Source organism: Pteropus medius, unplaced genomic scaffold, assembly GCF_902729225.1.
Source record: "Pteropus medius unplaced genomic scaffold, Ma_sr-lr_union100, whole genome shotgun sequence".
Lineage (NCBI taxonomy): Eukaryota > Metazoa > Chordata > Mammalia > Chiroptera > Pteropodidae > Pteropus > Pteropus medius.
The window spans coordinates 259,176-272,061 of NW_024346819.1; the positions used below are offsets into that span (position 1 = coordinate 259,176).

Here is a 12,886-nt window from a genome sequence, read left to right on the forward strand (position 1 = left end):
TCTGGTAAACCCACCTTCTGCCAGGAGACGTCCTGTGGGAACCTGGGAACTGCTGGGGCCTCGCAGTTGTGGGACCTAGGGTCTCGTGGGCCCAGCGCAGTGTGTGGGGCTGCTCAGTAGGCTGGCTCTTGGTGGCACGCCCACTCTCCACTTACCACTGCTCTTCCTGCCCCGGCCCTGGGAGGGCGCCCGCAGGCTCCTCGGTGGGGCAGAGGGAAGGTAAAGCAGCCTGCTCTGCAGGCCCCCAGAGGTGGCTTGCCCTGGACTGTGCCAGCACCCCGCACCCCCCGAGAGGGGGTCCATGGTGTGCTCACCTCAGTCGGCCACAGAGTCCCTTCTCTCTCATTCGCTGTCAACGTTTGTGGATGCCTCGGTACCCAGGACCCAGTTCGTGGCCAGGAGAGCGTGTTGGCCCTGTGCTCTGAGCTCACGTTCTTTGTGGACATCCTTTCTGGGTGCCATCTCTGCTTCTGTCCATTCTGTTTCAGGTGGTTGAAGCGGGGCACTTTTGGGGATACAGGATTGACGAAAAAAATTCAGAGATCCTGAAAAAGCTTACTGCTGAGATAAACCGCCTGCAATTGGTGCCCTTGCCTGTTCACCCGCATCCGGACTTAGTCTGTCTGGCTCCTTTTGCGGATTTTGATAAACAAAGCTACTTCAGAGCTCAAATCCTTTATGTTTCTGGGAATTCGGCTGAGGTACGTTTTTCTGTAACATCACTCAAAGGAAAATGAGCAAACTTAACAGCAGTTTGTAGAAAATCTCTAAGTTAGCGGAAATCAAATAGAGAAGTTAGAAAGGTGCTCTAGTAGAAAAGTTCTTTCCCACAGCGACATGGGTTGACACTCAGGACACGGAGCTGCCATGACGGGCTTGGGGCGGGACAGTGCCAGGCTTGGGGCGGGACAGTGCTCGGCTAATGTGTGCCGCTTCGTTCTCTAGGTGTTTTTTGTGGACTATGGTAACAGATCTCACGTGGATCTTGACCTTTTAATGGAGATTCCCTGTCAGTTTCTCGAACTTCCGTTTCAGGTACGGCAGACGGGCCCCGGAGGTGTGGGTCTTCACGCTGGGAGGATCCCGGAGGCCAGATGGGACCCCAGAGCGGGAAGACGTGTTCTGTCACACTTGCCAAATTTGGTTTCTGCTTTTTTTCCAAAAGTATTTGCCATAGATATTTTTGCCAATATTATTTTTGGAGTGAGTTAAAATATATGGAGGATTTCATGCTTAGCAAAAAAAAAAAAAAGTTTTAATTCAGCATTATTCTCTAAGGTTTCTGGTTATGTTGAAAGCAGACAAAATTTAGGTGTGCTGGAGACAGACCCACACATACCCCTTCTGTCAGTGTGGGGACAGTTGGTTATTCCAGACTTTCACTGTTGTTGAAAAAGCAGAAGCCAGTGTCCTTACTTGTGGAATCGTCACTCAGCCCAGAATTGTTTTTTCTTTGTTTTTTACAATAAGGACAGCTCTTAATTCAGTTCGATCCTGCCGTTTTCTCTAAAATCAAGAAAAGTTCGTTAAATGAATCAAATCTCATTTTCTTATACTGATAATGTTTTCTTATTTCTCTCCAAATACCTAATGCGTTTTTGTTTAGTTTTCCATCCTACGTAGACATTACACCATTTTTTCAGGTACACTTGACATTCAGTATTATGTTAGTTTCAGGCGCACAGCACGTTTATATAATTTATAAAGTCCCCCAATAAGCCTCGTGTCCACCTGGCACCGCACGCGGCTGTCACGGTAGTGTCGACTGTATTCCCTGTGCTGCCCTTTACAGCCTGTGACTGTTTTGTAACTGCCGTTTCTTCTTCTCCATCCCTTCCCCTTTCTCACCCGGCCCCCCGCCCCCGCCCCGCTCCGTCTGGCAGCCATCGCTTTGTTCTCTGTTACGTATGAGCCTGTTTGTTTCGTTAGTTTATTTTTTAGATTCCACGTATAGGTGAAATCACACGGTTTTGGTTTTTGTCTGACTTACTGCCCTCCGCGTAACGCCCTCCAGGTGCATTCCTGCCGTCGCAGGCAGAGTTGGCTTTGCAGGTTTTCCGAGGGCACTGGTGGGGTCCGTGGATGGGCGCTCCTCGGTGCTGTGGGGCTGAGCGTTCGCCCTGCCCTTCTGTCGTAGGCCCTGGAGTTTAAGATCTGCAAGATGCGCCCATCGGCCAGGTCCCTGGTGTGCGGCGAGCACTGGAGCGGCGGGGCCAGCCGGCGCTTCGCCGCCCTGGTGAGCGGCTGCGCGCTGCTTGTGAAGGTCTTCTCCGTCGTGCACAGCGTCCTGCACGTGGACGTGTACCGCTGCTCCGGCGTCCAGGACCTCCTCAGCGTGAGGGACGTCCTCATCGACGAGGGCTACGCCGAGCTCGCCGATGAGTGCTACGAGTCCAAGGTGCGCTGTCCCTGTCGCCGGCCAGCGGGCGTGTGCCCGCGTCCTTCTCCCGTGTTTGGTGTCCCTCGGTGTCCCCGTGTTAAGATCAGTGGTGCCATCTTAACTTTCTTTGCGGTTTCTTGGAGACTGACTGTGGGAGCTGATGTTTTGCTGGTTTCCTGTTGTCAGACTATTTTTTTTTTTCTTCTTAGAATAAAAATTAAATGTGAAAACATTTTTTCTTTGCGGAGGTTTTCAAAAATGGATTCCAAGGTTTACTTCCCCAATGAAAGTAGTTAATAAATATTTGTTTCAAGTATTTCACACATTTCAGATGCCTTTGAATTATTACTTTCAAAATCAGTTCCAAAGTTATTTTTCTCGGTCCGAGGTTTCAGAGATGCCATTTCAAGGCTGCTGCCGAAGGCCAGAGATGTTCCTTCTGTTGTTTCTGCTGGGGGTGATGGGGGTGAGGCGTTGGGGAGCGGACAGACGTTAGCGGAGAGCTGACTGAATTTTGTATTCCTGGGACTTCTGGTAATATCCCCATATGAAGCTGAAATTTTGTGTACAGAAAGTTCCTTTGAAAAACATTTTTCTTTTTTTTTTTAAATTATTTTTATGATGACATTGATTAACAAGATCCAATAACTTTCAGCTGTGCGTTTTAGCAGTCAGGCACATAAATATTTACACTGTGCGTTCACCTCCCATAGTTAGATTTCTTTTTTGTCACCACGTATTTGACTCCCTTTACCCCGTCCACCTCCCCGCTGAAAAACGTTTTCACTTTCAGTTCTCGATGCTTGAAAGATAGCGACGGCGAACGAGTTGAGCTTCTAATGAGTCGTGTCTTATTTCTTTTGTTTGAATTTAAAATGTACTTGATAAAATTATCTCTTGGCACCGTGATAACCTAGCGATCAGCTAATTTCATGCCTCTGAAATACTTTGATTAGTTTAGAATAAAGAGCTTTTGTTCCAGTTTTTCCTTTAGCAAAATGAACTTTTCTCGTTTTGTTCAGCAAAGCCATGAAGTTCTCAAGGGTCTCTTTTCCAAATCAGTTGAAAATGTGACAGACATGTCTGTGGCGTCACCCGGGAAAGATGAGGAGAAACACCTGATCCGCATTCTGTTGGACGGCTTCTCTTCCCGGAAGCTCGGGGCCCCAAACTGCAAGGTAGCCCGGCGCCCCACTCACTCCGCAGTGGGGGGCTGCGGCGGTCCACACGGGGGGCCTGGGTCGATGAGAGCAGAACCTGGGCCCAGAGTAGAGAGGAGCTGGGATCTGTCCTCGCTTTAGACCACCCTTTCCGAAGGTGATCTGGGTCTTCTTATCACAGGCGGGGAGCAGCGTGTGGGCTTTTGGGGAGTAGCTCATGGTCTGATTTCCTCCTCCTCGGGGAGGAGGGCACATCCCCTCCCTGTCTGGGACTCTGCTCCTCCTGTGCCTGTGGCTGTGTGGCCTGGGGCCCGCCCAGGGGCACTGACCCGGTGCTTGTGCTTCCTTTGGGGCCAAGGCTTTGTTAGGTGTTTATAGTGGGGGACGTTAGTGAAACCGTTGGAGGAATCGGTTGCATCCCAGAAAAATATCTTCTTTAAGATGTTTTTTCCCCACTGAATCTTGAAGATGTTGTGGTTAAGATGTGCTGTTATCTTTTTTTTAAATAGGAGTTGACAGCTGGATTTTTAAAATGTACACGAAGTGATGATGCTATGCTTTTAGGTGACGTTTTGTATGTTTTGTGTATCCAGGTCATTCTCCACGGGCCTTTCAACCCTTACGAACTGAAGTGTCACAGTTTGACCAGAATATCCAAGTTCAGGTATGAGTCACTTAAGTTGCACATGAGACTTTTTTTCCCCACTGCTCCTGTGGTTACAGACCTGTCGAAAAGGGACCTCCTTTGTCCGGAACTGGGGGGCTGCCTCGTCTCTTTCAATACCTCTAACCTCTTAGCTCCAGATCTCAGGCCCTCTTTTTGTCACGTGAAAGCCACTCTATAGACAGTTGTGAGTATCTTTCATCAAAGACTTTGTTTTATTTCTGTTCTTATTGCAAATCTGTGAGTGCCTGCTGTGCTCTGGGAACATCAGAGTTTGGGGGGAACGATAGTAGACAAAATATGGCCAGTGTACTCCCCAAAATGACGGTTCAGTGCGGGGTACGCGAGAGAAAAGTGGCGATTACAGGGTCCACTCCCGAGCGCCTCCACGGGGCTACAGAGTGTGACGGAAGCGGGAGTCGGGAGGGCCTGACGCCTGAGGCCGTCCAGGCAGGTCTGAGGCCTGAGGGTGCACAGCTGTTGGCCAGGTGGGGGAGGCGAAGGCTGGAAGAGATGGTTCTATTGGCAGGTGTGGGGTCTTTGTTTGGGAGTGTCACTGCTGGTGAGGGGAGTGGGGCTGGGGGTCAGTGGGCGTGGCGGGCCTACATGGCCTGTGGCGGTAGAGGGGGTCCATGCTGTGCGCATTTTACATTGGCCGCTCTGCGGGGTGGGCAGAGGTGAACCCTGGTGTCCCAGCTAGCTCTGGGACCAGCAGCTCATTGTCCCCTCGGAACTGGTTAGAGGTGCTGACGGGAGCCCGCATTTTCTCGAGACTGCACACGTGCACGGGTGGAGCCTGAGGGTGCGCTGCCCTGGGCGGTGGGCGCGTCCTTGGGAAGGAGCACAAGTCAGAGGCTGGGCGCACTGCAGCGCACGGTGGGGATGTTGTGGGCTGCGTGGGGTCCACTGCCCAGAGCTTGGCGTGTGCAACCAGTGGGCGGGGCCGCGGCAGGGCTTCTGCTGGAGCAGCCGGGTGGTGGCTGGGAGGCTGGAGCGCAAGGCAGAGACAGGACAGAGGCAGGCAGAGGCAGAGACTTGGGCATTGTCAGCATGCGGGTGGCACTGGAAGCTGGGGGGTCGTCGGGGGCATGTGAGAGGGGTGGAAGGGAGAAGAGGGTGGCGGCCCAGCTCCAGGACTTGGGGTGAAATGGCAGCGGCCCAGCAGGAAAAGAGGTGCTGAGGAGCGTGGGCTCTGCGTGTTCCCCGTCGGTTGCTGTGTGTGTGTGAGAGAGACCATGTCTTTGAAGCGTGTCAGGCACGGGGTGGGCATCACCCACTGCCTCGGTGGTCACCAGCGGCTTTCTCGGACACCCCTGTGCAGATGCGTTTGGATCGAGAAGGAGAGCATCAACTCCGTCATCGTCAGTGACAGCCCCGAGGACCTCCACCAGAGGATGCTGGTGGCAGCTTCCCTTTCAGTCAACGCCACGGGTGAGTGGAGGGCTCTGTTCATCCACAGTGTCACCCCTATCTCCCCCTGACTTCAGCCCCTGGGGACAGGGATCCTGTCATTAGTGAACTAACTGAGTAAGCGTCCCTGCTCCATCTTCTGGCGGGTTCCCAGGTGATGGGCTGATGCAAGTGTAACAAAGGGCGCCCCCTGCCCTCCCCTCCCCGTGAACAGCTAGTCGTGCCCTTGACTTTTCACTCACCCCACTGCGCTTGGCTGCAAAGGGACACATCCGTGTCTGTCCTTGGCCGACAGCCCTGTAGACCAGTGAGGAGGCACAGGAGGGAAGGCGACCAAGCACAGGAGTCCCCAGATGGCTGGGGGGTAATGTCCCATGAGGTGCCTGTCTGTGGGGTGCTGTAGGAACAGGAGTCAGGGAGCGCCTTGCCGTTGGGGCGTCTGTGGGGACAGACTCAGCAGAGGGCTGCCTGGGGGCGAGGGGGGTTTGCCGGGAGGGAGCGCCATCCGCAGGGCGGTGCCCGACATGGCCTTCCTCGGCCTGCTCACAGGCTCCACCATGCTGCTGCGAGAGACCTCCCTGATGCCGCCCGTGCCCGGCCTCCCGGCCCTCCTGAGCATGCTGTTTGCGCCGGTGATGGAGCTAAGGTGCGTGCGGCCGTCTGCTCTGTCCGTAGCTTTTGTAAAATGGGAACCGAGTGGCAGAGACAGGCACTGCCTTCTTCTGGAGAGAAAGCAGGTACAGGAGACCTGGCTGCGGCACACTGGGCTGCTGGCCCTTCCCTGTGCCTCGCCGTGAAGAAAGAAGCCTTGTTGCTGCGGAGGCGTCTGTGCAGGTGTGCGGTATTACTTCAGGAAGAAGCTTGAGGAGCTGATCAGACACAGGCCGTGTCGCACGGGAGCTTGAGCCGACGTGGGCCAGGCTCAAAGAATGGAGCCAGGGGAAGGCTCACGTCCGGATGGGGCTTTCTCGCTGTCGTTAACGGGCTGCATGTGTGGGGACCTTGTCATGCTCTTAGGATGGTCACCGTGAGTGAGGTGACAGATTGTCGCCCTTTTTGGTGCCAGGATTAAACATCGGTTCTCCCAGGGACTTCAGGGAAGGGACCTGTGGCCCTGAGCCGAGCCCTTGAAGGCACGCCCACAGTGGGCCCCACCTGGCGCGGGTCTGCTCTGAGCAGCAGCTGCCTTTGCCCAGCAGAGGGGCGGGGGTGGGGGAGAGACCCCGTGGGTCTGGAGGAGCCATGTGGCGGCGGGGCGAGGTGGAGGTGGCTGCAGCAGGTGCTCATGGGGCCTCATGCAAGGGGTGTTCGGGTTTGAGTCCCCTCTGTCTTCTGGCCCATTTTTTCTGGTTGCCGGGTGGGGTACCTGGGTGGCCTCGGTTGGTCGAGTTTGGTCCAGGTAGCTGAGAGCACCCTGCTGTCGGCTTAGTCCTCTCTGCCAGGAGCCTGTGCAGAATCTGCTGTGCAATCTCAAATGTTTAGTGCCTTTTTCCTTTTTAAAAATAATCATGTATGTTTTTTTCTTTCTAGAAATCTATAGTACTTAGGAAAACTTGAGGAAAAATCGACGTTATTTTTTTAAACTTTTAGTGAATTTCAGTATTTTTATACATTTTATTTTGTTTTTAGATTTTTGGCATGCTATATCCTTTTTACATATTAAGCGTTTTCATGGTATTGTGACATCTTTGTAACTATCTGTTTTAAAAATTGCATCATGTACTACTGGGTGGGCATATAAGGGCTTTTCTAGACCCTGCCCTGTTTTATTTGCATGCATTTGTTTCTAACCTGCCCCTGTCCCCAGAGGACTTACTGTGCCTTTGGATGTGGGACCTTGGCTTCTCTCTAATTTGCAGCAGCGATGTGCTAAGTATCTCCACGAACAAAGGCATCTTCTGAGCCCTCGTAGGGGAGGCACGCGCGTGGACACAGTGCCCTGCGTGCGGGTGTCTGGTGAGACAGCAGCAGACCGAGCGGCAGTGGCCGCGACTTCGCAAGCACGCTCTCTTGTCGTTGCTTCCGATGCTCTTTTTGCCTCTTGAACGAGACCCAGCCCCTGCTTTGACTCCTTCCTTTTAAACAGAAGCTTTTGGAGGATGTGGGTGAGGCAGTGTATTACTAAAGTCTCCAACGTGCAAGCGGTTTTGTTGAAGACAGTCAAGAAATACTAAAATAATTAGTACTTAAAATGCCATCTTTCTAGAAAAAGAGTAAGGTCAACGTGAGGTTATGCGTGAGTAGCATATGGTGTTTTGACATAGCCGATGCTCAATGCTCATTTTGTTGAGTTTAGTGCGGTCAGCCGGATTGGGACAGTTTATGTGACAGCACCAGTAAGACGCGTTGACTTGGTGTCCAGAGGTTCGGCTAGGTGGTCACGAGGAAGGGGCGGTGGGCCTGGAGGGTCCTCCTCCGCAGTCCGCTCCGGCCGGTCCTGTGCGGTTCTCGTTACCTCGCTGAGTCAGGAGCAGCCACTTTGAGCGACTTGGGAAGATGAAGCGCTGTCCGCCTGGGGCGAGCACCTTCCTCCCCGGCAGACGCTCAGTCTGCTGGGGCTCAGTCTGCCGGGGCCGTCGGTGCAGACCTGACGGGGGGCCTGCCCCTGGCCCGGGTGTGCCCCAGGGAGGAGTTGTCCTCCTGAGCCTGCAGCCCTGTTCATCTGTGACCCGCCTTTCCGGGGTCCACCTGCAGGGGAGCGCGCGTCCTGCCTGGCCCAGCCCCAGATGACGCAGGCCGCTGCTGTGGAGAAGCTGGCCCGGGCCACAGTCAGAAACCAAGCCTGCGGCCTCTGGGTCAGTGGAGGCAGTTCTTCCCTAGGTTTGTCACCGTCCTGTCACAGTTGCGGCAACTAGGCTGAAAGGAGGTCTCTTGCCACCTCCAGCTTATGCTTCCTGCAGTGGTGGGAGGGAAGGAACGTGAATGAGAGTAAGTTTTACATTTTGTTTCTGTTAAGAAAGGAGGGGGCGTCTGCGTCACCCCCCACTAGCCCCAGAGGACAACGGAGCAGAGGCCGCTGTCCCTGGTCTCGCCCCTGGTCAGGGCTGACCGGGCTGCCGCCCACGAGTCCTCGCTCTGCCTGCGGCGCCCCTTCGCTTTCAGCTGTCCCCGGGGAGCAGGGCGCCTCCGCAGCTCTGCCTGTCCGCTGTGGGCGTGCGTGTCCCTCCCTCTCTGTCTGGGCCGCGTGTGCTCCCCTTTCGTGCTGGCTCCTCCGCGCGGTGTCTTCCTGGTGAATGGGAGCCGGCTGTGGTGCCGCTTCTGATTCGGTGGCCTCAGCCTTCAGTGCCTGCTGGGCGGTTCTCCCCTGGGCGAGTGGGTGCTCGGAGCAGCCCGGCGCCCCCACGATGGGCGGTGAGAACGTGAGCGCAGGTGTTCGGCGTGGGGCCGAGACGCTGCCCTTCGGCCCCTCCGTGGTTCCTGGAGCTGGACATCGGGCTGCTGGGCGTGGGGTTGGGATGCGAAGCCACGTGTGTAGGGCAGCGCCCCGAGCAGGCCACGTGTGAGGCGAGACCTTTCAAAACCACAAAACGTGCTGCCGGGTAAAATTTAAAAGTGAAGTGAGAGGCCTGGAAGAGGACTCCCACTTTCTTCTGTTTGTTTCTGTCCTCGGGGCTGCATAACGGTTACCCACGGCCACCCTTTTTTTATGCCGTGGATGACGGTTCAGACGGGACCATGAGGGACAGAGTGTGTGGGTCCCCAGATGGAACGTTTGGAAGCCTGGGCGCTGGTCCTGGCTGGAGGCCTCCCCATGTGGTCTCTGCGTGGGCCAGTGTGGGCTCCTCAGCCCTGGTGGCTGGGTGCCAAAGTCGGTGTCCTGAAAGAGCCAGCTGGAAGCTGTGGCACCTTTTGTGACCGGCCGCACAGGTTGTGCATCGTGAGACGTGCTGCGGTGACAGGCCCTCCCAGGCTTGAGGTGCAGGCTTGTAGTTCCCGCTCGTCACTGTCAAGCGTCAGCCTTCCAGCGGCTGAGGAGTGTGTTGGATGGGGCTGCTGCTGTCGCATCTCTGGAGTCTGCCACCTCCACCCTCTGTGCTGAGACACCTCGAATGCTACAATGTATCTGCTGGCTCTGCAGTTGGAAACAGTCTTCATCTGTACTCCACGTTTTTAAAAAAGCCTTGGAAAACAGGAAAATAAAGCAGTAGTGCTTTTCAGTGTCAGAAGTGCGAGGGGGTGAGGATGTTCGAGAAGGGACCCTCAGGTCTGGCGGAAAGGCTGTGGTGGCCGCCTCCTGGGCCTGCCCCCGGCCCCTCAGGCTCCCCCACTGTGGGGAGGGGCCGTCTTGATCTCACGGGGTTGTGGAGTGTGGATAGATTCAGTGAGTCAGTGAGGGATGGCATGCCGTCTGGCATGCTGTGTGGCATCTGACGCGGGGGAGTGGTGGCAGGTGGCAGCACCCTTGTCTTGGCGAGCAGAGCAGGGTGCATCGTAGACGTTGAGCAGGGCTTGGAGGGCTCGCAGGCTTCCGACAGCGTCGCAGGATGACACCTGCACACCACAGGACGCCTGATGGCTTGCTTATAGGGGACTTTCAGCTTGACCAACATCTAACTTTTCAGGAAATAGATTTCCTTATTTGGGTCATACAGAGAGTTCTAGGATATCATCTTGGAATAGAAATTTTTCTATCGTTTTTATTTTAAACACAATGGTTCAGAGTAGTTAGCCCTTTGAACACAGTGTCGTCAGCTGATACCAGCTCCAGGTCCTGTGTGTAAGTTGTTTCAGAGTGAATTGTCTAGGACAGGAGTCCCCACCCCGGGGCTGCAGACTGGTTCTGGGCCGCACAGCAGGAGGTGAGCAGCGAAGCTTCATCTGCATTTGTAGCCGCTCCCCAGCGGTGGCGTCACCGCCTCGGCTCATCAGGCATTAGATTCTCATAGGAGCACCGGTCCCTGGGGCCACAAGGGTTGGGGACCACTTCTTTCCAGTGCGCCCTTACCGGTCTCTATGAGATATGCTTGCTTTTGTTCTTATCACGGTTTCTGCAGTTTTCAGTATGAGTGTGGAAGATGTATTAAACAGGAAGTGAAAGCATTCCTGTGGTTGTTAGGCCTGTTTTCTGGGTTCCTGTAAGTGTTCAGGGTCCCTAGAAAAGAGGGAAACCCCACGCTTTGGTTGCTTTAAGGTTGATGTAAGGTTAGAGCAGGAGAACGAGGAATTGCTCCCCTAGTGTGGGTCGTTTCTGGGCCGGGCCTCTTAGGACGGTCCTTGTTGATGAACACGTGTCATCAGGTGTGAGCAGTCAGTCAGCTTAAGTCTCCTGGCAGTTGTCAGTCAGGTGGCAGTCATGTGATATCTTAGGAACACTGACAAAGTTACCAGGGGTGACTTGGTGACCCCTGGATGTTACTCCTGTTTTGGAAAGATTTTATGTAACTTGAAGTAATGATAAATTATAGTCTATTAAAAATAGTGTAGGGGAGCTTGCTGTTAAACAGTTTTGGTGACTGCTTTGTAAAGGAAATACTTAGCATCTAATTTATAAGTCTGACTTCTGGGTCTCTTTTTTGAGTTCAGGTACACTGGGATTCTTTTCCATTTTCATTAAAGTGGAAAAGAAGTACGTGTTTGTGTGTTGTTATATACGTTTTCATGGCTAAGAAGAAAACTTTTTGCCTAGACTCTTTCATCAAAACTTTATTGATCTAGATGATGTGAAAAGGTCTGAGTTGATTCAGAATCAAAGAAAATTAGCAAAATATTTTCAAAAGTATTCAGTATAGTGTCTTCACTTATTTTGTAAAGTATTTATCGAACCCATCACGGGCTGTAGCACTGGCATTTAAATTAACACCCGAACACAAGAAAGAGCCTGGCGGGCCGAGGGCTCCGGGACCTGCAGGGGAAGCCAGAGCAGCTGGACCCAGCCAGCAGCGGGAAGGCCGTGGGGGTCCAAGCGAGGGCCGGGCTGTGCTGCGGCACAGAGGCCCTGGAGTTCGGATGCGGGAGGGGCCGCTGGGGGTCCGAGGCCCGGCAGCGACGCGTCGCTGCTGGGTAGTGGGTTGGAGGAAGCAGGAGCTGGGGGAATGGGTCAGTGATCGCGTGAGGCTAGCTGAGACGCGGCAGTGGCTTGGGCCAGGCCATGGCGGTAGCGACGGAGAAGACAGGCAGATTCCTGAAAACTCGGAGAAACGGAAACCGCCGGGTACGCCAGCGGCGGGTTTGGGGTGAAATGGGGACGTGACGCTTTGTATGAGAAGTGTGTACGATGGTTCTGGGGCAGGGAGGTGGGACCGACGTCTGTAGCTTTTAGGAAGTGCTAGACTTCTTTCACGAGTCATAGATGTGTGTGTAACCTTTTCTCCAGAAAGCTCACTAAGAACTTAACCCGTGGAGAGGATTCAGAGGTAGGGAAAAACTGTATATGATAGAAATATTTCTTATATTATCTTTTCCGTCATTGTGAGAATTACAACTAAACAATGGGTTAACAGAAAACATTTATTTATAACTATATAACGTAAAAACTGAAAGAAAATGCATAAACGAAATTAGTCTCTGGACTAGGTGGGGCTGGCAGAACCTAAGGTGGACTTATTGGTGGGTTAACGTCAAAGTAGTGGCTGACCAATTTTGAAATGTTAACTCTTTTCAAAACTTCTCCTTTAGGGTCGATCGGGCTGGGAAATCCTACACTGGGGTCCTTTGTGGCTTGGGGTGGAACCCAACCACAGGGGCCCCCATTCTGCCAGAGCACGACATCGAGCTAGCGTTTGACGTTCAGTTCAGCGTGGAGGACATCGTAGAGGTGAGGCCGCTGCCCTCTCTGGCTCCGCTCGGACACCCCGTTAACAATGAGCAGGGCACCTGCCCCAGGCGACAGGTCTGCTGTGAATCTCTGTCCGGGGTCACCCCTGTCAGGTCTCACAGGACAGACAGCCTTGCTTATTCTCGTCACGGGGCAAGGAGATGCATCCTGCCCGCCCCGTCCCTCTCCGGGCGTGAGTGGGCTCAGCGAGCCGAGCCGACGCTGGTGTGCACAGCTCTGCAGCAGGGCTGCCTGTCCTGGCCCGGGGCCAGGTGCAGACGCTGAGGCTGAGTGTTCAGACCGTGGGGCAGGCTGAGGAAGTCCCGTCGCAGCTGTTGGATCGAGCGAGAAGTTCGGGCTTATGTTTTGTGTGCTTCTGTTTCCACATCTCACTGTTCTAGTAGTTCGGTTTTACTGCTTTTTACAAAGAGGAAAGCTGGTCCTACCCTCAGATAGTCTGGGAAGCGCTGCCCGAGCCCTCGAGGCCCGTGGAGCGGGCGAGGCTGGCTTCACCGCAC

General features: G+C 54.0%; 1 protein-coding gene across 1 annotated transcript in view; it reads left to right on the plus strand.

Annotated features, from left to right (window-relative positions):
* TDRD9 (tudor domain containing 9) overlaps positions 1–12,886 on the plus strand; it is a 68,427-nt gene that overhangs the window by 49,632 nt on the left and 5,909 nt on the right. The window contains exons 26-33 of the mRNA XM_039876564.1: positions 489–701; positions 946–1,035; positions 2,138–2,398; positions 3,403–3,558; positions 4,134–4,204; positions 5,526–5,635; positions 6,164–6,260; positions 12,230–12,368. Coding sequence (XP_039732498.1) covers positions 489–701; positions 946–1,035; positions 2,138–2,398; positions 3,403–3,558; positions 4,134–4,204; positions 5,526–5,635; positions 6,164–6,260; positions 12,230–12,368 — 1,137 coding nt within the window. The remainder of the gene's footprint in view (positions 1–488; positions 702–945; positions 1,036–2,137; positions 2,399–3,402; positions 3,559–4,133; positions 4,205–5,525; positions 5,636–6,163; positions 6,261–12,229; positions 12,369–12,886) is intronic.